General features: G+C 34.4%; 1 protein-coding gene across 5 annotated transcripts in view; it reads right to left on the minus strand.

Annotated features, from left to right (window-relative positions):
• Positions 1–1,897: 1,897 nt before the first annotated feature.
• SLCO1C1 (solute carrier organic anion transporter family member 1C1) overlaps positions 1,898–26,527 on the minus strand; it is a 50,063-nt gene continuing 25,433 nt past the window's right edge. For 4 of the 5 annotated variants that reach the window (XM_019738277.2, XM_019738299.2, XM_074325953.1 and 1 more), the window contains 8 exons: positions 26,220–26,465; positions 24,959–25,123; positions 19,483–19,678; positions 14,505–14,670; positions 11,937–12,121; positions 9,533–9,597; positions 4,296–4,413; positions 1,898–2,760 (listed from right to left, as the gene is read on the minus strand). In XM_019738277.2, coding sequence (XP_019593836.1) covers positions 2,538–2,760; positions 4,296–4,413; positions 9,533–9,597; positions 11,937–12,121; positions 14,505–14,670; positions 19,483–19,678; positions 24,959–25,123; positions 26,220–26,465 — 1,364 coding nt within the window. In that variant the 3' untranslated portion in view covers positions 1,898–2,537. The remainder of the gene's footprint in view (positions 2,761–4,295; positions 4,414–9,532; positions 9,598–11,936; positions 12,122–14,504; positions 14,671–19,482; positions 19,679–24,958; positions 25,124–26,219; positions 26,466–26,527) is intronic. The other variant, XM_019738283.2, reaches the window with a different exon arrangement.

Consider the following 26,527-nt stretch of genomic DNA (forward strand, 5'->3'; position numbering starts at 1 on the left):
TTTTGACCACTGAAATGAGGTTTGGTTTGTTAAAAAAAAAATAATCGTGTCCTTTCTGAGGCAAAAAAACCTGCTTGCTTCTGTCAGATGAATTTACTCATCTAAAATATCAAGGTTCCTTTTCGTAAATTCAATTCCCCACTAATTAATACCCTCTTATGCCACACAACTGAGTTTAGCATATATAATGCCACTGTCAAATTAGTGGTTATGCATAAAAATATACTTTCTTTTCGTTGACATTCAGTGCCTTCATGAAAAAAAAAAGCATTTCATCATCCTTTATGCCAATTTTTATTTTTCAAGTTATTCAGGAGTACGTTGGGTAGGATTTTGTTTAGAAATTTACTTGCAAAGTAGTTATTTTTCAGGATATTGCTACAAAAAGCTTTGAAAAATAAAAAGGATGTGGGAGACAGGACAAGGAACTTGAATTTTAATTACACTTCTACAAAGAAAACTCTTGATAAGTGTACTCACTCACTCATTCAGTAAATATTTGTTATGGGTAAGATTGATATTGAGATGACAAAAAGCATTCCTGCTCACAAGTTAGTATGGCAGCAACAGGTCTGAAATAGGCCTGCTGGGAGGAAAACATAAGGCTATTTTCATTTTAAAACTTAGTAAAATACAAAATAACCTTTCATCACTAATTAAAATAACAACATTAACATATATTTAAAGGACAGTTTCTCTGCTTTCTACCCCCAAACTTTCCATCTCCAGTTTTTTCCATTCACATTCACATAAAGGAAAAATTAAAAGATTGCGAATCATTTTGTTTGCACTATTTTATTCTTCCACTGTGTGAGTAAGGCTACTGTGTTTTTGAGCTGGACGTTTTTGTTAGACTTAGGCTCCAAGACACACCTTAAAAATAGTCCTTGTTTGAAGTACCCTGTGTATTGTTCTGTTTGTTCTAAAATCTGCTTAGAATTGTAGTACAATTCTGGGACTCCACTGGGATGAACTCCATCTTAGATTTGCTCTTCTTGGGAGGGTCAGGCCCCTCTTGTGCAGTTGTGGTGGAGAAAGAAACATATAGCACATGGGAGAACTGAAGATTAAAGATGGTGAACAGCTTGAGATTATCATGCTAAGTGAAATAGTCAGAGAAAGTCGAGACCCATATGACTTCACTCATATGTGGTTATAAAACTGAAAGCAACAAACAAGACAAACAAAGAAACACACAAAAACTCATAGACACAAACAACAGTGTAGCAGTTACCAGAGGGTAAGGGGGCGGGGTGGTAGAAGAGGGTAAAGAGGGTCAAATATATGGTGATGGAAGGAGAACTGCCTCTTGGTGGTGAACACACAATGTGATATATAGATGATGTATTATAGAATTGTGCACTTGGAATCTATATAATTTTACTAACCGATGTTACCCTAATCCATTAAAAAAAAAACACAAATAAAGCAAACCCAGAGATACAATATTGGCAGCAGGCACTTTTGATAAAATTAACTTTTCTTTTCAATAAAGAAGATTAGAGTCAAAAAAAAGATGGTGAACTGCTGAACCTACTGCATCTAGTCATAGGAGCACCAGGAAGCCAGCACAGAGAAAACGCCTGGCTTGACTTTTAACTTTTTCAGTTGCAGAGAAACATAGATGTATCTGGCAAGCTGTACCCATGGCAGCCCTCTGCCCAGAAGCCCTTTGGGTGCCAAGGAGAGCCCCAAAAGGAGCCACACCATCATTTAACCCATCACTCTGCATTCCTATTATAACACCTAGGTTTATTGTGAACTTTCAGAAATTCAACTATGTGTTAGTATGACATCATGTGCATAAGTCTGGAGCTGCTTACATACATTAAAATATGGGCAGTATTATATTTAACATTATTTTTTAATCAATTGAATTCATAGAAGGACAATAAAGTATGTTAATATTAATTTTATTACTTTACAACTATGATCACTTAAAAATGTCACACATAAAGCTCATGTGACGAATGGCATAAGACCTAATAATCCAAACTTCAACTCCTCCAAGAGCATTTGCCACTATACATTTCTATATCAATTATTGTATTTCAAAGAAAGGAGGAGCTTAAAATGACATTTTCCTCTACATGATCTGAGTCTATCCTAATGTCATCAAGGTAATATTTGAAGAAGTTCAAGAGGTGGTTTAATATTTTTAATAGTATTCTCTTATCCTAGACAAGTTTCTCAGTTTAAAAATTACTTGTCACATAGCCATTAGACTATGGGGACAATTTTTCTACTAGAAATACAGCTAATGCATCAATGGGCACAAGGCAAAATTAAGCAGAATGAGTAAATCAGATAAGGGATTTGTATATAAATTTAAAAGTTTAAGATTAACGTTATCATCTATATTTTCTATACGATAATTGGTTATATTTATCATGTGCGTTATCTCATACAAAGGATCAAAAACAAAGTAGACATTTTTTGAAAGGGTAAAGAATTTACACATTTAAAACCCTTTTTGATTAAAATCTGTTTGCGGAATTTCCAGAAATTAGAAAAGATGGCTTCAAGTCCTCATTGTTCTAAAGCTGTGTTTCCTTGCCTGGCCAGCAGTTGGGTTGTAGCAAATGATCACTTGTAGTACAGTTTTCCTTTCTGATTCTTGTAGACACCATTGTCCTTTCTCTCTTGGTTCTGAAGCTTCTATGTTTTGAAACATAATTTTTCTTTAAAGTGAAAAGTAATGCAACACTTAGGAAAATGGACATTATGCCCAGCATCATAGTTAGTCCCAGATATATGTGTCTAGAGAAAGAGAGAACATCAGTCTTAATTATTATAATCATCCAATTTAAATAAAATGTGAAAGGAAGCTCATCATATCATTCAATAAATATCAGTATCAATGAAATCCATTGATAGCAATAAAACCATCATGAGTATGGTTTTCTTTAAGACTGCAGATTCAGTGGTTCTCAAAGGGCTTTCTATGAACATTTGACAGACTACTGAAGGTAGTATGCTTACATAGAGTCATTTTTTATAGTACCATCATGTTCAGTTACTACGAATTGCATAATCAGTTCTATCCTCTCTGTAAATTTGTCCCTTAGACCAGGTGACCATATCCCTGTTTGCCCAGAAAAGCCCCAGCTTATCTAGTGTTGTCCCAGTGTAATTTTTAATAATGTTCCCTTCAACTCTCAAACGTATCCAGGTTAGAAAGATAAATCATGTGGCTACCCCGAATCTTGCACAAATTCACTTCTACAGAAAAACTGCAAGAAGCAATGTTGCAGGGGAATCAGAGCTCTTGGTAGAGTAGAATGACTTAAGAATAAACCAGAGGTTTAAGTCAGTTTTTTTGTATGAGAAGACTTTAGTTCTACATTCTATTATAAGACACAAAGATATGGAAGGAAAGGTTGAATGATGCATTCCAGTCACTTTGTACATGCACTTACAGTCTCTGATTGAGTTACATTGTCTTTACATTACAGAGAATACAGCCTTAATAAGTGTGAGTAAAAGTGTGAACTTTACTTTCAAAGACCAAAATAAATTTCTCACATAACATCAAAGCCTATTAAATTGAACAAACTTCTTTAACATGATTGGCTCAATTCACACCCAACTTCCAACTTACATGGCTCAGCACCAAGTGCTTTTCTCTAGAAAATGCTCAGACTGTAAATCGAAAGAAATCCTTCTTGCTTTTAAGCCATTGAAGCGTTGCTTTAAGCAATAAGGGAACTAAATGTTTGATGAATTGAACTGAATGATACCATAGTGAAAAGGCCATGTCCCTCAGCCCCATACATACTCCCACTCACAGAGAAAACATTTTACTTTTATGCATTTCAAGTACTGGAATAATTGAACATCAGTTTGGCAATAAAAGCCGGATAAATTTAGAGCCAAATCCAACTCTTGCCCAAGGGGATTATTTCTGACGTAAATGGGACAGTTTGGCTCAGTTTGAAAAAGAATAGAAATAAACCCAAAATGTGACCTAAATTTAAATGCTTCTGAGTTTCAGGGAAGTACTCATTTGTATGCATAAACTTTCAAAATACTCTATTCTGGAATCTTAGGTCATATTGAAAAAAAAAGATTATCTAAAATACAAGTCAAGATTAGGAATGGGGGGCGGGAAATGAAAGATATAGCAAAATCATCAAATGATAATAGAATTATTCTCTAAGACAACACACTTCTTGATTACACTGTCCTTTTCCTTACAAGCAGTAAAACTGCATGAGGAATTATTAGTGCCAATTACGTTGTGCAAACCTGGAATGCGGTAGGAGTGAAATGTGGGAACAGGTTTGATACGGTACCTAAATGCATTTGAATCATATAATCTGCAGGATCCTCTATTTCCACATCTTTTAAATCCCCATTTGAGGCATGAAGTGTCAATCAAAACTCCAAAATACACAGGAGCTGGGATACCTGCTGTGAGAAAAACAGATAATTTTTACTAAACATAGATGTACAACTTTTTGGTTATCCTATAATGAGTGATTATCTGGAATTTTTGGACTGAAATTATTTTCAGTCCAAAAATTACTGCTTTGGAGATAACAGGGCATCGTAGGAGACAAGAATATGCCACCCCAAAATATGTTTCTAATGAAAAGGTTATTTTAAGAAACAGAAGACACAGGAGAAGCTCTGAAGACATGGCATACATTTCATTTTTGTAAGGGAAATTTATATTTATAAGGAAATCTCCATTTGTAGGGGTGTCTCCCTCTCTCCATACCAGGAAGAGAAGGGTTCTAGATTCAGGAAAGACCTAACTAATTCTATTTTACATAAAATCCCATGAGCAAGAAGAGCAATTAGATAAATATACCTAATGTCAATTTGGATTATTTGGTGTCAAATAAAATTTCTCTTTCTATATGGTCCAATTTAATAGGTTATTTACCTCCTAAAATATTTAGATAACTATCTTTACATTGCTTTTAATAATAATGTGAAGAAAAGCAAAAAGATTCAAAATGCTTGCCATTTTCTGGGTATGTTTTAAAATTTTCATAATGACAAATGTTCAAATATTCACAAACTTAAAATGAACCCGTAAGTGCCATCACTAACTCCAACCATTATTAATATTTTGTCATTCTCGTGTCATCTATCTCCAGACCCTCACCTCTCCCATCCTCTGAAATTTTGGGGGGGGATATTTTAAGAAAAACCTCAGCTATCATGTTATTTACTTTAATATGTATTTAAGTATGCATGTCTGATGGTATTTTTAAGCATACCACTATGCCATTCAACACATTTTATAACTCTTTAATCTAATAAAAATCCATATTTATGTTAAAAGATCAGACAAAGACAAATACTATATGATCTTATTTATCTGTGGAATCTCCATAAAACACGCCCCAAACTCATAGTAAAAGAGATTAGAGTTATGATTACCAGAGGAGAAGGCTGGGGTGGGCACATGGGGAATTGGAGGAATGTGGCCAATGGCACAAAATTCCAGTTGTAAGATAAATAATTACTAGGTATGCAACATACAACATGATGACTATAGCTAACACTGATACATATGTAGGAAAATTGTTAAAAGAGTAAATCCTAAGCGTTCTTGTAACTAGGAGAAAATATTTTTTACTTTTTTTCTTGTTTCTTTTCATTGTAGCTATGGATGGATGTTAGCTGAACCTATCGTGGTAATCATTTCACAATGTATGTATATTAAATCATCATGATGTACACTTTAAACTTATACAGTGATGCGTGTCAATTATGTCTTAATGATACTGAAAACAAAATCCATACTCAAATTTTTCTGAATAACTTCAAGTCACTGTTTTAGCCATTGGTTTATTCTCCTCAGGATTCATACCAGGTAAAAACATTACATTTAGCTAATGGCTGTTTATATCAGCTCCCTCCCCCGCATTTTTTTCATCTTATGATTTTTGAAGAAAGATATTTGTCCTGTAGAAACTGCCACAGTCTGGATTTGACTGATTGCTTCTTCACAACATTGTTTAATTTCTTGTCCTATTTTCTATTTTTGCAATAACCTGGTAGTTAGCTCTTGGATGCACTCAGGTTCAGTTTATCTTACTTAGGCAGGAAGAAGTTAGGTGGTTCTGTATGTCCTCGCAGGAGCCACATGCTGTCTGCTTGCCACTCTTAGTAATGTTAAAATGGATCTGAGACTCAGGCTATGCCCCCAATTAATGAAGTCTTCATCAACTTTCACCTACAGCTTTTAGCAAATGTTGATGAAGTTGCAAATAGGGATTTTTAAAAGTTGTATTAGTCCTTGTGTACAAATTATTTAGGATTTTTCTGTAAAAGAGAATTTCCTTCATGACCATTTAGTTACTTTAAAATATAGTTAATGGAAGAAAGGTGGGATAGATGGTCAATTCTTTCCCTTCACCAATTTTAAAAATAATGAGCTGGTGTGCTACTGCTGTCCCAAATTATTTAAGTATCATTATGAATTCATGTATTTATATATAATCAATATATTTTAATATAGTGCAGCTACTAATTATTATTATTATTATTATTAAATTTTCAATTTTCCTCAACCTTAGGCCAAATTCCTCAAATTGGTTCTATGTCCTTTTGACATATCCCTTTTAGCCTCTGACAGCTTTCTCACTTTCCAGCACAAAAAGTCCCATAAGAATCTTATGCATTTTCTACTCTAGACCTTGAATTGGTCATTTCTCCAAGGTACTATGGTTCCTTTACTGAGAAATGATAATTAGAAATCACAGACTGAGTGCTATGGGTATTCATTTCTTCAAGATTACATATATTCTGGATTTTTCAGGAGACAGAGCTATAAAATATACATTATTTAAAAATAAAACTATGAGTTCATATTGACATTTTATTTCTTTTACGCTTTTATCACTTTTCTATTATGCTAAAAATATTGATTCCTAATGATATACATAATATCTCATTTGCTTTATCTTAAAATATATAATAGTTTCAATGTAACGATGCCAAAGTTAATATTAATTATAAGACTATAAATTGTAGTGAAGCTGTAGAGATTTGGTAATAATTTTGTCTTTTTAAGTTGTTTAAACTTTTTTGTTTATTTTTTTTCTGTATGGTTATGTCACTTATGTGATATACAGCTAATTTCAGTTTGTTTAAAACATTTCTTTGGTTCTCTTAATTGTTTAATTATGTAAAAACACATGATTTGAAATTAAAAATTACATAATAGTTATATTTACAAAGACTCATTTCTATCCTGTCCTCTATCCCCTCTTTTCTTTCTTCCCTAAGAGTAAACTTTTCTAAAAAATTAGTTTTTAGTTTATGCTTCCATTGTTGCTATTTTTAAATAAGAGAAAATATCTTTGTATGTGTGTATAATATGTCTACCTTTCCATACTTACACCAAATGCATCGTACTATAAACATTGGGCTACATTTTGCTTCCTTTCACTTAATGGCATAGCATTTAGTATTATAGACCAAATTGTGTCTCTCCAAAATTTACCTGTTGAAGTCCTAACTCCCAATGTGGCTGCATGTAGAGACAGAGTAGTTAAGAAGACAATTAAGGTTAAATGAGGTCCTAAGGGTGAGGCCTTAATCTGACAGTACTGGTGTCCTTATAAGAAGAGGAAGAAACAGCAGAGACCTCTCTAGCTCACACTCTCCCCGTGTTTACAGAGGAAAGGCCATTTGGGACACAGGGAGAAGGTGGCCTTCTACAAGCCAGGAAGGGAGGTCTCACCAGACTCCAACCCTGTTCGTACCTTGATCTTGGTCTTCCCAGCCTTGAGAACTATGAAAAAATAACTTGTATAAACCTCTCAGAGCATGGTGTTCTGTTATGACAGACAGAGCTGACTAATACACTTGGTAACATTAGAGAGAGATTTTTCCCCACTCATCCTTACAGCTGCTTAGTATTTCATTCTGTGAGTTTACTATAGTTTATTCAACCAGACTCACACTGATGGACATTTAAACTGCTTGCAGCCTTTCACTATCATAAATAATGCCACAATGATTTGATATCCATAAGATTAGACTTATTTCATACTTTTGCTAGCAAATTTTTGACAACAATTTCTAGAAGTAGGAGTGCTAGGTAAGAAGATACATCTACATGTGATTTTGTTAGTTTTTGCTAACTAACTTTCCCCAGAAATAGTATTATTTCCTCAAGAGTAATGTATAATATAAATGTATCTAGTTTCCCACATACTGCAAACATTTGGTAATTTGCCCATGTGAGAAGTAAGAATTGGTATCTCAGAGTAGTTTTAGTTTGTATTATTCTTATTATGAGAGAGGTTGACCATTCTTTTATACAAGAAGAGGCATTTACATTTATTTTTCCGTGAAATGGTTGTTCATATCTTTTACCCATTTTTCTATTTGGTTGTTGGTTTCTTCATCTTCAACACTTAGGATCGTTCTTTAGAATAAGGATATTTGCCACTTGTCTGTTATAAAAATTGCAAAAAAAAGTTCCCAGTTTGTATTTGCCTGTTTAAATATTGGCCTTATGATAATTATCATTTGCCTGACAATGTTATTGCCATTTCAAGTAGATTTTTATTTTTATGGAATCAGTTTTACGAATCATTTCTTTTACTTGAAGTCTTTCTCACACTGTAGGTCAAATCTATATTCTCAAAGGGAGGTGGATATAGAGATCAATTCCAGCCAGGGACATACTTCAGGTCAGTAATCTGATATTTTTTCTAGATAACCTGTTTTTATAGTATAGAATTAGAGCCAGCCATGATGGCATACACCTCCACTTTTGTTGTTTCCTCAGTTTTATCAGGATTATGTTGTATTTTCATATAACACCTGTTTATATCAAGATTTATGCAAACCAAATTTATTTTCAGATTTTTTTTAAAGCTCTAAGTTTGTTTTTCTTCCTGGTAGTTCTTTTCTGTTAAATTGCAGCGGAACATTTATGATTGTTTCACTTTCTTCTTTAGAATATAAGCTTTTTAAGGATAGAAACCTTATCTGACTCATTCACTCTATTTCCTATGGTTTTGATAACTGCATATTGAAAAATCTGGTAGTCAGAAAAAACATTCCAATTATATTAAAAAATCATCAACTCAAATCCATGCTGCTTTGATTCTTTGAGTGATCTGAACTTTCTACCAAAGTAATATATCCTAGCACTGATAGTTCAAAATAATTCCTTCCATTTTTTTAGGCTTCAGCCTTTCTTACTGATTCAAATTTTTTTTCTTTTCTTTCTCTCAGAGGTCTTTCTCATAACAGCAATGGATTTTTTGACAATAGACCAATGCTGGAAATTGCAAGATTGTTAAACAAAAAACTATCATTACTTTCACAAAATCACTTTATATAACATTGGTACAGCATTGGCTCTCAGTAAATATTTCTGGAGAAGTCAAGGAAAGGAGGGAGGGAAGAAAGAAATGAAGGAAGAAAATGAAAATAATAGAACTTAACCACCTACATCATTTAGTTATATGTAATAATTCTGTAAAAATGTTTAGGAAAGCATTCAAAATATACTTGTAATGGCTACCATAATTAAAACATGGATTATACTTACCAAGCACTCTTATTGCTAAGGTGTAGATACCCAGGGCAAAAGACTTAAGTTGTGGCTTTATGCACCTAAAAACAACAAAAAAAAAACCCATATATATATATAAACACATGGTCCATTAAAGCAAAGAGTAATATTAATGATAATCCACTTAATAAACATTACACATGAAATGATGTAAGAATTCAAGTAGCATTTATGGAGATCCCACTAATGTCCAAGCATGGGGAAAGCAAAATTGTGTTAAATTAAATGCAATGTTAAATTAAATGCAAGGAGTTTACACTTAACATTCCTCAAAGGTAAATCACCTCTACAGAACATATTCAAATACTGTTGGGTAAAGTAAATTCACAAGTTTTACCAGAAAAATAACAGACTCACGAAAAAACAAAACAAAGAATCTCCAAATTTCTAAGGAATTGCAAGAATTTGTGGCAGCAAGAAAGGGTTGCTAACCTATAACTAGTTCTTGTGGTTTTGGTCTGAAAGCACAGGCCCGTATCCATCTGAGTTAATATGCTCATCATCACTGTGGCATGCTAAGTGTTTTTGCTAATTAGGGGATATCTGAATTTCCAGCAAAGTAGAAGAATACATAAAATAACAAGAGCATCCCTAAAACATGTATGACTGTATAGCTTTAACTGATTGGACTGCGGATTTTCATAGTAATAGTAATGATGACATATTAGAAGAAGTATTGAGTATTAACCATGGCACTAAATTCTTCATAGGTATAATATCATTTAATCTTTGCTTTAAAAGAGGCAAACATCACTACTTTTCTCTTTCAATCAAAGGACACCTCCTTATGACATCAAAATGCAGCATGGTTCATTTGAGGGGTTGGTGGTGAGGAAATTTCTTCCTCTAGTAGCCTGATTTTCATTTGGCCTCGGTAACTACTTGGCACAATATAAAAAGATGTTGAAGAAATAGCCATCCATGAAGAACTATCCTAGTCTAAGAACTCTGGGGCAACGCTTTCCCATCTTTTCAAACCTATGCTCCCATTTGAAAATACAAATATTTCATGTTCCCTTTTCCAGAAAAACTGATATTTTGGATGTTATGTCTTATTTTCTGTTTACCCTTCCTAATCAATTTCCATAATATAAACTGCAGGAAATTAAAGATGTATACGATACTTTTGATTAATTTTAGAAATACTTAATACTCATTCTTGATATATTAATTTAAAAGTCACCTACTTCATCTCACAGAAGATTAGTTTTTAATAAAATTTGATTTTATGTTTAATAATTTTATCAGAATTAGTAATACTTTAAGTTATTTTTGTTAATTGTGTAATAGTAACATTTGCAAGGCTAATTCAATTAGGAACATTTTATCATTGAGAATACTTGTTACAAAACTAATATTTTAAAATTTGGATTTATATACATTTTTTATGGAGATTTATGCCAGGTGAGTTAATAAAAAAATGGTCAATCACAAGTTATATTACAATAGAAAAAAAAACCTATAGGGAATTTGGATGAAAATATAAATTCAAGGGGAAGGGAGAAATATGTAACACTTTGACTATTAAAGATCTTTTCATGTAATTTTAAATTAGGTAATATTGGTCATTTATTCACTGTTCGTTAGATCCACTTGATTACATTTAAAAGAGTAAACCTACACATAAAATAATTATATTTTTAAATGAAAATATTTACAGTATACTAGATTCAATACTTATTATTTAAATTTAAGATAACAGATTTTTAGATATCCACTTAAATATATGCAAAGGAGTGGAGTGCACAGTATTAAAAATTCTTTGAGGGGTTTATAAGCAAAAATGTTTCCTGTCATTAACACCATATTCATGGATTAGGATCTTGAATTGATCCAAAAGCCATTAACACCCCCCCCCATACACATGTACACAGATAATTCCAGTCAGAGCAAGAATATGTAGAAAAAGTAATAATCTACATTACAAAGTAGTAATAAATGAAAAATACTGTGGCATCATATGGGCCTTTAAAAGGTCTTATCAATTGTATAATCCATAATTCTTATAAATTGTACCATCTATAATTCAGTGAAATCACATTTAATCTAAAACACATTTAGTCTGTACTGATTAATATTATCACCAGCACTAGAAATAGCATACTGTACTTATTGAGTGGATATAGTGATGCGGGCACTAACATTTCTTTCTAGTCCAGTGGTTTGTAAATATTTTTAACTAGAAAAATTTCTATTCAACCACATTTTTGTATAAAAACCTGAAGTGGGCAAAGTATAAGTGGAACAAGGATGTAGGACAAGTTTCCTGAGAGAGCTATAAGGAAGCAGGATGATTCTGTAGAACAGAATTTGAAATCACTGATGGAGATGATTAAAGTATATCTTATGCTAAAATTGGGGCGGGAGTATCAGTGTTCACCTCAGAAGCAATATGTATCCAGGTATGCCGCCTACGGATAAAGTATAGGACGTGATGACTGATATTACAAGGAAATACAGAAACATTTTGGGACATCCATTATCTTTTTGACATCTGCCCACCATGCCTGAGGAGTTTCCTGATATCGAAGCTGTGATTCCTACACAGGTGCAGTTATAAAACATCTGTAACAAAATAGGGGAAAGTCCAATTACTGAGGTAAAATTTAAATGCAAAGAAAGATAAATGTTTATTTTAAAAGACTGCAGTATGGTATACATGTTTTATATAAATAATAGGGAAAACATTCTTTTATTTTTCTGTTAGGATATATTATCAAACAAAGTAAAATAGAGAGGTGACATTTCATTATCTAAACAGCAGATGGTTGGTCTACAAACTGCAGATCCTACACAGCAATCTCTCAGCAAATCCTACCAAATCCGATTGTACTTTATCTCCTCTGCCACTTCCAAGTCTAAACCACCATTATTTCTTGCCTGATTATTGCAATGATCTCTTCATGCTCAACTTATTTCCACTCTTATCCAACTATCATGTTTTCCACCCAGTAACCAAAGTGAGCCTTGAAAAATGGCAGTCAGATCACATGGGTTCCCACTGTGCGCTTGCTGTTTTCTCTGCTGGGCAGCTCTTCTAGACAGCTACATGGCACACATACTTCAGATCTCTGCTCAGATATTTCATTAAAGAGAGCTTCCATGGCCACCCATTCAAGACAATACCCTCCATCTCTCCACCCTTTCATCTTCACTCCCTATAGTGCTTATTACTACCTATTTGAATATTATACAGTCATTTATTTTTAAACTATGTATCACCACTAGAATGTAATCTCTGGCATAAACTGTCTACTTTGTCATCATTGTCTATCAAAGGCCTAAAATAGACTCTCATTTTAGACACTCAATAAACATTTGTCAAATAATGGGCACAATTTGAGGATGTGACAGAATTTATAATGGTCATTAGAAAAAAAAATCCTAATAAATGAAACTTAACTAAATTTTGGATGGAGAGACAACTTTCATAATCCTTCATCAATTTATTTCTGTGAATTTCATGTATGAATGTTTATATATAATGAGCTGTCATTTTCATCAGAGAAGAGTTGTGATTTTTTAGATAACAATGGAATAAAGCTGGCATTTCTTTTTCAAGGAAGAGTAGCAATATAGGTTTTTTGTTTTTGTTTTTGTTTTTAATGCCAGGTAAAGAGCTTTTGAATCTTGACTCTGTCTCTCACTTGATATGTAAGTTTAGGCAAGTACCTTGTATTTCAGTGCTTCAGAGCTCACTTGAGAAAAATAAATAAATTAGTACCAATTGACTTGAGGACCATAATGTTTAAATGCAACTTTTTTTTTTTTTTTTAAGCACTTTTCTTAGTCCCTGGCGTTCAATGTCTTCAATAAATGAAGCCCTAATTGAGAAAAACCTTCAGGCAGTTTGGGGAAAAGGGCAGTGGCTGAAAAAACAAAAAGAAAGGAAGGGAGGGAGGGAGGGAGGGAGGGAGGGAGGGAGGGAGGGAGGGAGGGACGGAGGGAGAAAGAAAGAAAAGGAGGATGGAAAGGGATCGAGAGTGAAAACTCAAATTTCAGAGGAGTGGGTAGTCTTATTCACTGTTGCTAGGGACCAATCCTTTCTATTCTAATAAAATATCAAGACAACAATAAACAGAGAGTAAATCAACAAGTGTTACCCTGTGTCTGCAGAAGTGTTTGCCTAAGAATTCTTATAGTGTTGATAAACACGTGTAAATATACGTGTGGTTTAATTTTCACCTCTCTAGGACTGTCAAATACAGGCAGATCTCATCAGCCACCAGTACAAAGCCTTCTGACCACTGTTATGTATACAGTAAATAAGAGAAAGAGTATGTGTTTGGGATACGAATGTAAATGTGTGATTAGAGGGATGAGTATGTTAATAATCGATGCACAGAATATCCTTTACAATTGGTGTTCTACTTATATTTCCAACTTCATCTCTCCCACTCTACAAAAACCCTTATTCCAGCCACCTACTCTTTAATCACACAAAGTGGCTTGATTTCTCAGGCAGAGCTGTCCTAGAACCACCAACCTCCTCACAATTGGATTCCTGATACCTGGGTCTAGACCTCTTGGGCTAGACTTTCTAACACTGGCCTTTACTCGTCCTGTCCCTAATACTTTCAAGGACCACTGGTCTTTGGGTCAGGAGACATGGATGCCAATGCAGATCTTATATGATTTTATGACTAAGACTCTTTCATTCAAGGCTAACAGTCCTTAAAAGCAAAAATAAGAGAACTAGACTACATAACTACAAAGCTCCTCAGACCTGTTCCATGATTCTAATTCTTAACCTAATTCTTTCACAAACTTTAGTTCCACTAGTGATGGTTATATTTCCTGTCTCTGCACAAATGGACAAGGGCAGAGTAAGAGCCAGGCTTCCTACCAGTGTGGCCTGCTTCTGGGTTGGTCCCTGAGCTCCCACAGAATTGTAGAGTTACGGATTGTAGCAGGCACATGGGCACATACTTTAGAAAACATTTCTTACAATAGTTTTTCCACTCCTGGTGGAGTTTTGACAACCAGCAAGACAAGCCGATGCATATGTGATTCCATTTTCACCACACATGGGTTCCCATTTTGTCTCTGAACATTTGCATCTTGAGTTGCAATCTGAAAAGAGAGCTCGTTCATGATAAGAGACAGGTTTGGTTCTGAAAAGAAATGTAACAGTATAAAATATTACCTCTTAGCAGGCAGCACCCTATTATTTTTAAAATACAAAAAAACAATGTTCTTGAGTGATATAAATGGCACTGCCAATAAAGTTTTGCCTTTTGGAAATACAATTGTCACCAGAAATGCCAGCGTCTGATTGTTAAATGTGAGTCTGCTATTAAATAGCTTTCTTTTAAAGTTATCTTTAGAGGTGTACAACTTCACGTAATATCCTATTCTTGGCTTTTGGCTTGTATTAATATCTATTGCTTCTAGAATCTTCAAATATATTTCAGTGCAAAGATGTATGAAGACAGATAACAAGGCAGAAAAATAATCTCTTAGAGCAATTTATGCCATTACCTTAAATGCATTGCAGTGTGTGTGTGTGTGTGTGAGAGTGTGTGTGTGTGTGTGTGTGTGTTTAAATTTCCTTCAGAATTGTTGTGTGAGCATCAGCAGAACGAACATTGCTAATGGTGTGGTGAAAGAAAAACATAGCCAAGCAGTGAACATTATTTCAACAGACTTTCAGTGCTTTTAGGAACCATATATACCGATGCCTTGCCAACTCATCCCGCTTTTCTCTCTCCCACACATTCTCCCACTGTATGGAGCTCTTCCCTATCTTATATCATCCTTTCTAACTCTATTGCATGTGGTTTTTCAATGATTTACCCATTTATTTACTTATTCATAAAAAATGTATTGGAAGCCTTCTAAGTGCTTACTTTGGGAGGAGGAAAAATGGTTACAAATACGAACTAGCTAATATTTGCCCTCGAGAAACGGTATTTTTGGTGGTTTGTTTTGTTTTTTAACAGTTAATTTTACCTAGATTTGATTGTTTTTTCTCTCCTTCTTTTTTATTCTCTCTCATTTTCTCTTATCTTCCCCCTTCATCTCTCCCAGAATTCCTTTTCTCTCACTTCTATTTCTTCCTGTCACCTGAATTGCCTAATTCTTCTACTCTTATTCTCCGTGCACTATTCATGTCTCTTTATTCTTCTAAAGGATACTTGTATACAGTGATATGTCTTTTCTATCTGCTCCTTATTTGCTATCCATAGGCCCTTCATAATTCATTTTTTCCTCTTCCATTTTGAACTTATTTATATTCTTATTTTCCAACGCCCATTTTTTTTTTTACAAAGGTAGTTGAGGGACTTACAATAACAACAAGAAAATATACACTGTTATGTATACTCAGTGAGGGCTGAAACTATTTGTTTTATTTACTTTCATATCTCTGGCACCAAGAACAATTCCTGGTATCTACTAGGTTAAGAAACAAGATTTCTGGTAAGTCAATCAAAACCAACAAAAAACATAGTATTCTAATTTGGAGAAAGAATCACTCATTTTGGCCCCTCCCTCTGATAGGCATTTCCTATAATAATTACAATCATAATTTCTTAATTGCTGTAATATTCCACCTAGTAGAACTGCTGTGGATTTGGTTACCTCAAAAGTCAAAACAAAAGACCTCCGAGAGTCTTCCAGTGGAGTAAAAGGGTATTTAACTAGGTCTCCTGAGAAGTCACATAGGAATATTTCATCCTATTCACTTCCATAAGGCATTAATTGTTAACTGAGGCTGTTTGGTAGTATCTGAAAGTGTAAATATGTGACTTTGAAAGCCTAGAATCAGGGCACTATGGATACTGTAGGCTAAGATCATAGACGGTTAGAGCTGAAAAGAATTTGGGGGGTGATCCTGGACAATTTCTCATTTGTCAGATCAGGAAAGTAAGGTCCAAAAGTGGGCAATTTTCTCAAATTCACAGTATTTATTAGTGACAAGTTATATCCCTTCCAGGTCTCTGGATTCTGAATTTGTGTCTCACATCAGACTTATTCTCATTATTGCAGAAGAAAGGTTTCTTCTACCACCATACTGAAAGCTTCTCCACAGTGTTCCTGCTGAATGTCCAGAATGCCCAGAAGTCTTGTGGAACAAAGTGATTCAGGATAATCCCTGGGGAGCATGTTGTATTTTATAAAGCCAATCATTTTATGTTACTGAAGGTAAGTTCAATTTATCACCTATGGCACTCTTGAAGCAGTAATTAACTATACACATTTCATGAAGGATGTATTGATAGTGGAGTAGTTATTTAAAATTTTAATTATGAGTTTTATCAAACATGCCAGAATGTTTATACACAAATGAATTTTTTCCTTCAAAACAGTCAAACTGGGAGGGGAGAGATTTTTTTCAGGGATGTTGCCATTTCTTTTGGCTGCTTTCAATAGCAAAGCTGCTCTTAAAGGCTAATTCACTCTTTGCCATTGTTAAGAATATTCCAAAAAAACATAGAATGTAATTTCAAGAGGGATTTTAGAATGTTTTAAACAATGGTAGCATTATTGCAATGCAGTCATAGTATTTCAAGGTGAATGCTTTCAAGGGTTAGTACTCACTCAATGAATATATTATCTTTCATTGGTTTAAAAAGATTTAATCTTTTATTATATGAGTATTCTTTCAATGTGAATCTCAAAATTTCGCTGTTGTTGCCTATTTATGTGCTTGCTTTTGGCGTTGAGACAGCAGGATGTAGAAATAATTTTATACTCTGAGGATGCTAACTGACTTTTCTAAATTCAGTTTCCATTAAATGGGGATAACAAGATTTATTTCATAAAGGTGCTCTGAGGATCCAAGTGAGATAATAAAAGTTATAGTGTTTTATAAATTGCAAAATACAAAATACTTGACCACTGTCCATCTATCATGAAAATCACAGGGACAGTTACAGATAGCACAAGGTTTCTACCCTCTTCAGAAACTTCTTTCTATTCCTGTTTACAACTAACATTCTTAACACACATTGCTGTTACTAAGGCAATGCTACACTTAATTAAGCATAACAGTACTGTGATAACTTGTAGAAGCAATGGTATATAAACTGTGTTTTCATTAATTTTCCTGGACATTTTAGGTAACAGATGTACAACCATTGTTCACTTAACAGCAGGAGAAATCAAGTTAATGAAGGTAACGGAAATTGGAATATGGAGACAAGAAAGAAAGATAAGCTTAGATGGAAGGATAACAAGGGAGCTGGAGAGCAAGCAGTAAGCAAGAAGCAACTGAAACCGCAGGGCACAGAGTGTAATGTCAGGAGCATTGGACTTCGAGCCACAGGCAGTTTCAGTAAGTTAGGCAGATGCAATCAGGGAGGTCAGCCTGCTCTATAGCAGCAACTATTTTTTTCTTTTTTAAAACCAGTAATGTAGAGTTAGGTGGACATATAAAGAGACATACCCTGGAAACTCATGTTCAGAGACAGAGTGATGGCAAGACCTCTTGAAGGGAACGGGCAAAGTATTAGGTTGGTGTAAAAGTAATTGTGGTTTAAAGGTTAAAACATAAAATTGCAAAAACTGCAATTACTTTTGCATCAATCTAATAGTTTCTTCAAGATCCAGTCTTGTATTAAGAGAGATTCCACTTCTGGGTATTTATCTGATGAAAATGAAAACACTAATTTGAAAAGATATAGGCTCTTGGATGGGTATGGCAGCACTATTTACAATAACCAAGATATGGAAGCAACCTAAGTGTCCATCAATAGATGAATGGATAAAGAAGAGGTGGTATATGTGTACACAGTGGAATATTACTCAGCAGTAAAAAAGAATGAAATCTTGCCATTTGTGACAATATGGATGGATCTAGAAGGTATTGTGTTAAGTGAAATAAGTCAGAGAAAGACAAATACTGTATGTTTTCACTTACATGTGGCATCTGAAAAAACAAAACAAATGAACAAACAAAACAGAAGTAAACTCATAGATACAGAGAACTGATGGTCTGCTAAAGGGAAAAAGATGGGGGAAGGGGGGTAAAAGGTACAAACTTCCAGTTATAAAATAAGTAAATCACGGGTATATAAATGTACAGCACAGGGTATAGGGTATATGTGCATAGTCAATAACATTGTAATAACTTTATAGGGTGAAAGTTGGTTACTAGACTTATTGTGGTGATCACATCGTAAGGTATAGATCAATGTCAAATTGCTATATTGTACACTTGAAACTTATATAATGTTGTATGTTAACTACTCTTCAATTTTAAAATAACAGAGTGATAGATTTTGGAAACTAAGAAACCTAATCACCCACCCCTTACGAGACAGCATTGGTTGGAGAACATCAATAAATATTATTTTGACCAACTGCAAAAAGGTAAAGAGAGCTGTCACATGGGTCATTGGGTGAAGGAATAGCATTCTTTCCTGAAACTTCGTATGACTTGAGTACAACAGAGACTATGAAGGGTGAAATAGAGAACATTCTGGTTATTGAGGTGTTAAAAAAAAAAAAAAACAAATGTTTCTATGAATGGGACATTTATTTTGTGCCAGTTAAGTACTAATCACTTTCATGTATACTATCTTGCTTAAGTATTACAAAACCTTAAAAGAAGTTAATATTTTTAAATGGAAAAATTGAGCCTGGATTAGATTAAATAACTCATACAATGTCTCTTCACTAAGAATAAGCAGAGGGAAGATTCAAGTTCTGTATTTTCCACTACCAGGTTGCTTCCCTAAAGTAAAATGTAAGTTTAGCATTTCTTATATTTCTGTAAGATATTCAAATCCAAAGGAGATGACCGATTTTGGTGACATAATAGCTTCCATCTCATAAGTACTGTCAGCTATTCCACAGTAGAATAAGTCCCTCCCCATAGTTATGATGCTTATAAATTAAAAATATTTTATTTTGACACTCTATCAGAAATTAATTTGATTAAGGGAGCTAATCTATTCAGATTATTTAATGAGAGAACATACCCTTGGTAGGAGACTGTTAGTCCTGCCACATCAGAATTTTCACAGCCCAATGCAAACAAGGAAAGGAATAGGAGGTACCCAAGGACAGATGATCCCAAGTATATTTTTGCAGCTCCACATACACTGATTCTGAACTTTTTCATCACTATCCCCCCAGAGAATATTCCAAGGGCCACTGCAGGTATGTTGATGAGACCTGAGGAACAAGAAAAATAGATCATTTTGCAAATCTCTGAAGGAAATTTGACTGCACTCACACAAACTTTCTAAGGGATTATACAAAACTATGTGCTAGTTTCTGACACATTATTAGACTACTTGGTCATTTTAAGTTATAGAAGTGTTAATTCACTATCATCTACTGACACATATCAAGAGATTTTGATGAATGTCTAGGCTATGGTTTAATGATAACACAACTGACAGTCTCAGAGTTCTGCCTACACAATGTCTAGCACAGGGCTTGAAATCAATAAGCACTGAATGTACCACTGAATCAATGTCTTTCTGGTCCAATCTCAGACTAGCAGGTATAATCAAGTGGCAATTAGGGGACTTGCTAATGTTCTTTAAGGTTGTGCATAACAACATAATAGGCACATGGAATGTAAGGGAATTAAACAAAATCTTGGTTCTATTTTCTGACCCAAACAAAATTTATTTTTATTGACTCAACTCTTAGCCTCTTAGTTGGTATCCTTTCTAACAACAACAAAACAATGCATTATTTGACTACTTCTATATTTGTTATTTGCTTATGATTTACCAACCACTCAGCTAAGTGTTTGATATAATATCAAATTTACTTTTCACCACAGCCTTATGCAATGGGCATATTATTTTTCTCACTTCAGAGAGACATTTGTTCATGGTCATGGTTAGTAAGTGGTAAAATCAGGTTGGAATACAGGGAATCCAATGTCAAATCTCATGCTTTCAATCACTGTTACACTACCTCTCTTTCAAGGGGCCTAAGGACAGCATTCTTGATAAAGAAAGGTGCAACCTCATTAGTAATCAAATAAATGTGACTTAAAAACAACACTAGGAAAGTGGTTGAGTTTGGACTCTAGAGATCTAACTGCCTGAGTTTGGACCTCAGTTTACAATCTAATAGCTGTGTAACTGCAGGTGATTCTCTGAACTTCCCTAAATCTGTCTCTTCACCTGTATTATAGAGCTAATAATAGTGTTGTTGAGGTGATTAAATGACATGAAAAATTCTTAGCACAGTGTCTGGCACAAAAATATCGTTCAATTAAGTTATTAATATTTTGATCTATCAGCTTCACAAAGATGAAAATATTGTGGAGGGGGAGTGGCGGTGGTGGTGTGGAAGATCTCTATGCTAGAAAAGATGGAAGGAGAACTGACTCTGGGTGGTGAACACACAATGTGATTTACAGATGATATATTACAGAATTGTACACTTGAAACTTATGTAATTTTACTATCCATTGTCACCCCAATAAATTTTAATAAAAAAAAAATACCTTTTGACAATAACAACAAAGAAAAGACACAGAAAGGGGCACTTCGGTCCTGTGCTGGTTGGAATTTAAATCGGTAAATAATTCTAGAGAAGAGCAATCCGGCATTAAACTAAACAATAAACAATTTCTCTGCTAATTAGAATTTATTTTTATAATGTCTACTCATCAATCACTGATGTCCATATTATCTAGAAATTGTGAAATAACACATTTTTTTTCCAAATAAAAGGGCTGAAGCTTGTAGACATTCTGGCCAACAGATAAGGTTCAAACATGAGCTGAGCATCTGCTGCGGTGAACAATAATCACAAGTCTCCCCATCTCTGACTCACACCCCAATGTGACATCATTAAAGAAAAATTAAAAACTAACATCTAGGGATAGTGAGATGCAAACTAACTTTCTTTTTTTCCCTTTATTTCTTTGTTTTCTTTCTTTTTAGATTTATATGTTCCGTCTCCTAACTAAACTTCCTAGAACCTGAGATATCAAATATCTTTGGTTAGCTATTGCATTATTTTATTTTTAAAATGCTTTCATCATGAACTGATAGATGGTAAGGCCTTTTTTTCATTTTTTTATTTGACTATACATTAACGTTAAAATGATCACAAGCAAAAATAAATAAATAAATAAAAAATAAAATAAAATAAAATAAAATAAAATAAAATGATCACAAGCCACCTTGAAGGAGTATGATCATGAAATTAGTGAAACTGAAAAAAGAAGAGGTGCTAATTTTTGCTCACCTAGCGGAACTGAGGTTTGTGGCTATGGCAAGTGGCAGAGATGAGCGTATACGGGGCCCCTGAAGAGCCAAACCTGAGCTGAGAGTCACCGGATTGTTACTTTTTTAAAAAAGAGAAAATAATATAACAAACCTGGTTATTCATGAGCCAAGTTAATAAATGCTAATATTTTCTCCTAATTTTTCTGATTGTTTAACTAGGGCGATATATAAAACTGGTTCTCCCTCTGTTTCAGGTCCCGTCTTTCTTTCCAAGAACTGTGCTCTGCTTGGATTTGATGTGTATCATTTAAAGCCCCGTTTTTACAAACATATGAATCCCTTGTCATGAATCCAAACCTGACAAAGAAGAGCACAGAGTCCTTTTCTCTCTGTCAGTTTATCCGCCAACAGGGGTTCATGGAAAAAATATCTTCTAAAAACCAGGCTCTGAACTAAAACCTGCAGAGAAGGTGCTGAGAATTTCATTTTATTTTGCAAAGTACCAAGCAAACCTGGTAAGCAAACTTGGGGCTTAGGCAGTCAGAGCACAAAGAATACCCTCTGTTTTGTAAACTCCATGCTGTGCTAGATTCCACTAACCTTCTCCTATGGCCTAGAAGAGCCTGAGCATCAAAATGAGATTATTCTAGGGGCATTGCTCCTCTGGTATGGTTGTTAAAAACCTGCAACGTCCTCTCCTCATTGACAGCCTTTTAGAAGCCCATGTTCTCTTGAAACTTCCAGGAAATTTCATGAGTTCTCTTGCCTCCAGGCCCTTCTGCACAAAATATTTGCTTTGTCTGATACAATGTCCTTCCAAACCTGTAGCCTACTTCCCATCTTTTATCACCTCCTATCCTTTTGTTCTTGATTTATGTACTATCAATACCTTCTCTTAGAGAACTTTTTCTGACTCAGGTTTATTCTCCCAGAGTACTCTGGGATTCTCCTAATTAGAATACTTAAAACTGCCTCCACCAGCCATGTGATGCCTCCAGGAGATACATCTGGAATAATTAGACAAGTCAGTCATCAAAATCCATTTTCTTCCTGCAACTTGAGGCCCTTTACACAGTCCCATAGGCAGCAGCCTTGGTACTTATCACAATTACCTGTTGTCTGGTTTGCATCTCTCACCCTTCAATCTAACCTTCAAGGCAAGAACTGTACTCATTGTAGAATCCTGTGTTCCTCGCACAGTTTTCCATAAAAAAAGTATTAAAGAATAAACTTTAGTTGGTTCAACTACAGTTTATTCACTTATAACATTTCTCCTGGATATATTATTGTCTTATTTCAAGGTAATAAATTATAACAGATTACAAAAAAAAAGTTTAGTAGGACATTTCAAATATACTGTTAGCTTGATTCTCCCTTTCAAATTCCTTAGGGTCTATAAGCTGTCCATGCTGGGTCAAGCTGAAGGCAAATTTCCTGAATATCAGATGAGATGTGCTTCTTGCCTCCCAAAGTTTCTTAGAATTCTTTCATCTTAGGTATTTTCAAGACATTTAATGGGATAGAAATTTCTTTCTGATGTCTTCATTACAAACGTTTTCCACTCACACCATAAAATGTACTGATCTTAAAATGTTTACCATCTAAATATTCCCAATGGGAATATTAGTTGTAATTTATAGTAACATCTGCAATTGATTTCAATTTATTTTATGGATTTTCTTTTGAAATTTATATATTTACCCAAACATCAAGTAAGCGAAGAGAAATGTTAGCTAACTTACAATTATTATTTCATCATACCCATTCAGGTTCAAGACCCTGTTCTTTGTTATTATCCTAAATTAGAGTCATGACAACTGTGTTAACTGTTTTGAGATGGTCAGCACAATTAGAATTAGAATATAAATGGGAAACTTTGAATTCCACACAGATGTATTATAGCCTTAGCCATTGAGATGATATAGTAATGAGTTATAATATAGCCCTTTGGGATGTTTTTAGAGCTTCTTTCCCAGTGAAGTAAAATTCCATATGATATAATGGACCTCACAATATTACTCTAATGTTGGAAGAAATAAGTATTAAAATCTGAATTTTACAGAGAGAAAAATGCAAGGAAAAATTTATGGGAATTTTCATACTCATATAGCTAATTGTGTGTAAAGAAGTAAAATTAGCCATCCTTCTTGGACATAATAAAAGTATATTTTTCCTCACAAATTAAAATTATTTTTCATCATCTCACATTTTTACTGAATTGTCAATCTTTTTCTTACTGACTTGTAACAGTACTATACTTTTCTCTAGATATAAGTTCTTTATTGAATATATATTATAATTATTTTCTCACAGACTTCAATTTGCCTTTCTACTCTTCTAATGATGAGCTTTTTAATTTTAAGTCCAACTTTCTATCTTTTCTTTTTTCATTAATGCTATTTTAAGCCTCTTTTAAGAACTCTTTTCCAAACCCCAAGCCCATGAAAATGTTTTCCTTATGCTTTTACTAGTAACTTGTTTTAACTTTTACATTTAGATTATAATCAATTTCAATTTTTTTTTGGCGTAATGTAAAGGAAAAGGTCAAGGTTCATTTATCAAAATGAAAAGACCATTGGACTCTCCTCTCATAAAAGGTTATGTTAAAAAAATTGAATATATTTTATGCATTGAAAGAGTAGCATTAAATTACACTCATGGACTAAAGTAACTAATCCAGGTTCTAAAAGTATCCAATTAGTTGCAGGGTAGTGTTTATATATTTGTAGATTCTGGTTTTCTTCATTTCTTAATGTTTGTCTTTGTTCTTTAATATCTTTCTCATTATTGTTTGTATTGCTCTGCTAGAAACACGGCCCCTTTAAGTAACCCAATCAGAAAAGTCTTTTGACTGAGCAAATAGAAACTTTGCTTTGTAAATGAACACCTTTAACCTGTCCAAATACTCCCTTTTTTATGATCCTAGAAACTGTTCAGGTAAAATGTCCACTGTTATGAGATATTGGCTACACTTGAAACATAATATCCAGTATTAACAACCTCCTAATAAAATGTATGCTTGGCCTATATGATATTCTCATGGTCACTCAACAATAGTTGTGAATAATTCTTGCTAGAAAGTTGTACCACAGACTATGTAAATATTTTACTCTGCTAGATTATTTTCACTCACTTTTTGACTTCATATCTAAGATGCCACACTTTTAGTCTAAATACTGGCATAAATTCCCCTAACTATACTAAGGGTTAACAAGATGCAGCTGATAGTACCTATTGGAAAGCATGAGCATACCAATAACAAAGTTGGCCTTAGACGTAGACTGCCCATACTGTTGTTCAATGTACTTTGGTTTATACGTCACCAGGCCAAATAACGAATTGAACTGAACAGTACTTGCACACAAATATAAGAAGTATACTGGATTTCCAAAAAGATTCTTCAGTGATGGAAGAAAATCTGTAAGACAAAAATCACATGGAGTAATTAAAGACAGTGTCACCCTTGGCAGAAGATACAGCCTTGGCGGCATGGCTTAGATGGCTGAGTCCCATTGTCATAGTTAACGAGAACATTTATAGTGTGGGACACACACACACACACACACACACACACACACACACACACTATGAATATTAAGCCATTGGCACAAGTCAAGGCTGAGATCTGGCCAGGGTCAGATGTAAACATAGGCACTTGCTTTTATAGGCATACAATTGAGATTATAGTTAGAGGTATAAACCAAACAGAAACAGATTGCTCTAATTGATATAAGTAAAAGGCAAGACAAATGAGACTATTGCCTTACTACAGAGCTGGTAGCTATAGGCAGGACATTAAGAACTTCAGTTTTCTGATCTCTATTTTTTAAAATTGGCTCATGGTCACAAGAAAAGGAATATGAACATTATCTCCATTTAATGTATACACATCAATGTAAGAGATGAGCTTTGGCTTTCTTCCTTCTTCCTGGTATGCAGCCAGTTAGAAACATGAAGATTTTCTATAAATATAAATATTGCTTGCTGGGGCCATCCATGAAGGAATATTGCTGGACCAACTGAAGGGGACCAATCTTCCTCATGGCCACACGTTTCCATGTGGAGGGTATGCATTAGAACACATTTGGCCTTTTGCCTCACACCACATTCACTCCCGTCATCATTGGTGGGAGTCATACACTGGTACACATTTCACAAATGGGCGGATCTCTTCTGAAAAGGCCACATGCGCTGAAGATTAACTCTTGTCTTTTCTGTCCACCCAGGCTGATGTGAAGCAGCATTCTTGGGTCAGGGTAGCTGCAAGGTCTAAACTGAGGAGGTGTGAGGGTGGAATACCAATCAGCAAGGAAGGTTACCAAGACTTTGGGTCATGTTCTTCAATTGTTTTCCAGTAATAAAACTGATTTTTTTAAATCTTCATTTTTGCTCTCTGCAGAGTGTCTCAAATTTTTCTGAACACATGAAGGGAAGATAGATATTATTTAAAGATCCCTATAAAGTCCAAACAGGAAAACTGAAAGTATTTCAAAATCGAAGAGAGTCTGGCTTACCTCTTGCCATTTCCATGATTTTTGCTTTTTCTCCAAGGGGTGTTTGGTAATCTGTGTGATCATCCACAATAAACTTGGATTTCTCAGAGGAGGAATTGGAATCCTCTCTACTTCGGGGTCTCGGAATACTCTTTGGTAAACACCAGAAAGGTACAGCTGCAAGGAGACTTAGGATTCCCGCTATTAGATAACCAAGCCACCAGGCACCTACCCACTGGGGATCTTTTGGGGTAATGGTTATGTGATCTGAAAGAGAGAGAGGATGGCTAAATAGCATATACAGCAAAGCTACTGTGTTAAAATAAGCC

The sequence above is a fragment of the Rhinolophus sinicus genome, linkage group LG02, assembly GCF_036562045.2.
Source record: "Rhinolophus sinicus isolate RSC01 linkage group LG02, ASM3656204v1, whole genome shotgun sequence".
In the NCBI taxonomy this organism is placed as follows: Eukaryota; Metazoa; Chordata; class Mammalia; order Chiroptera; family Rhinolophidae; genus Rhinolophus; species Rhinolophus sinicus.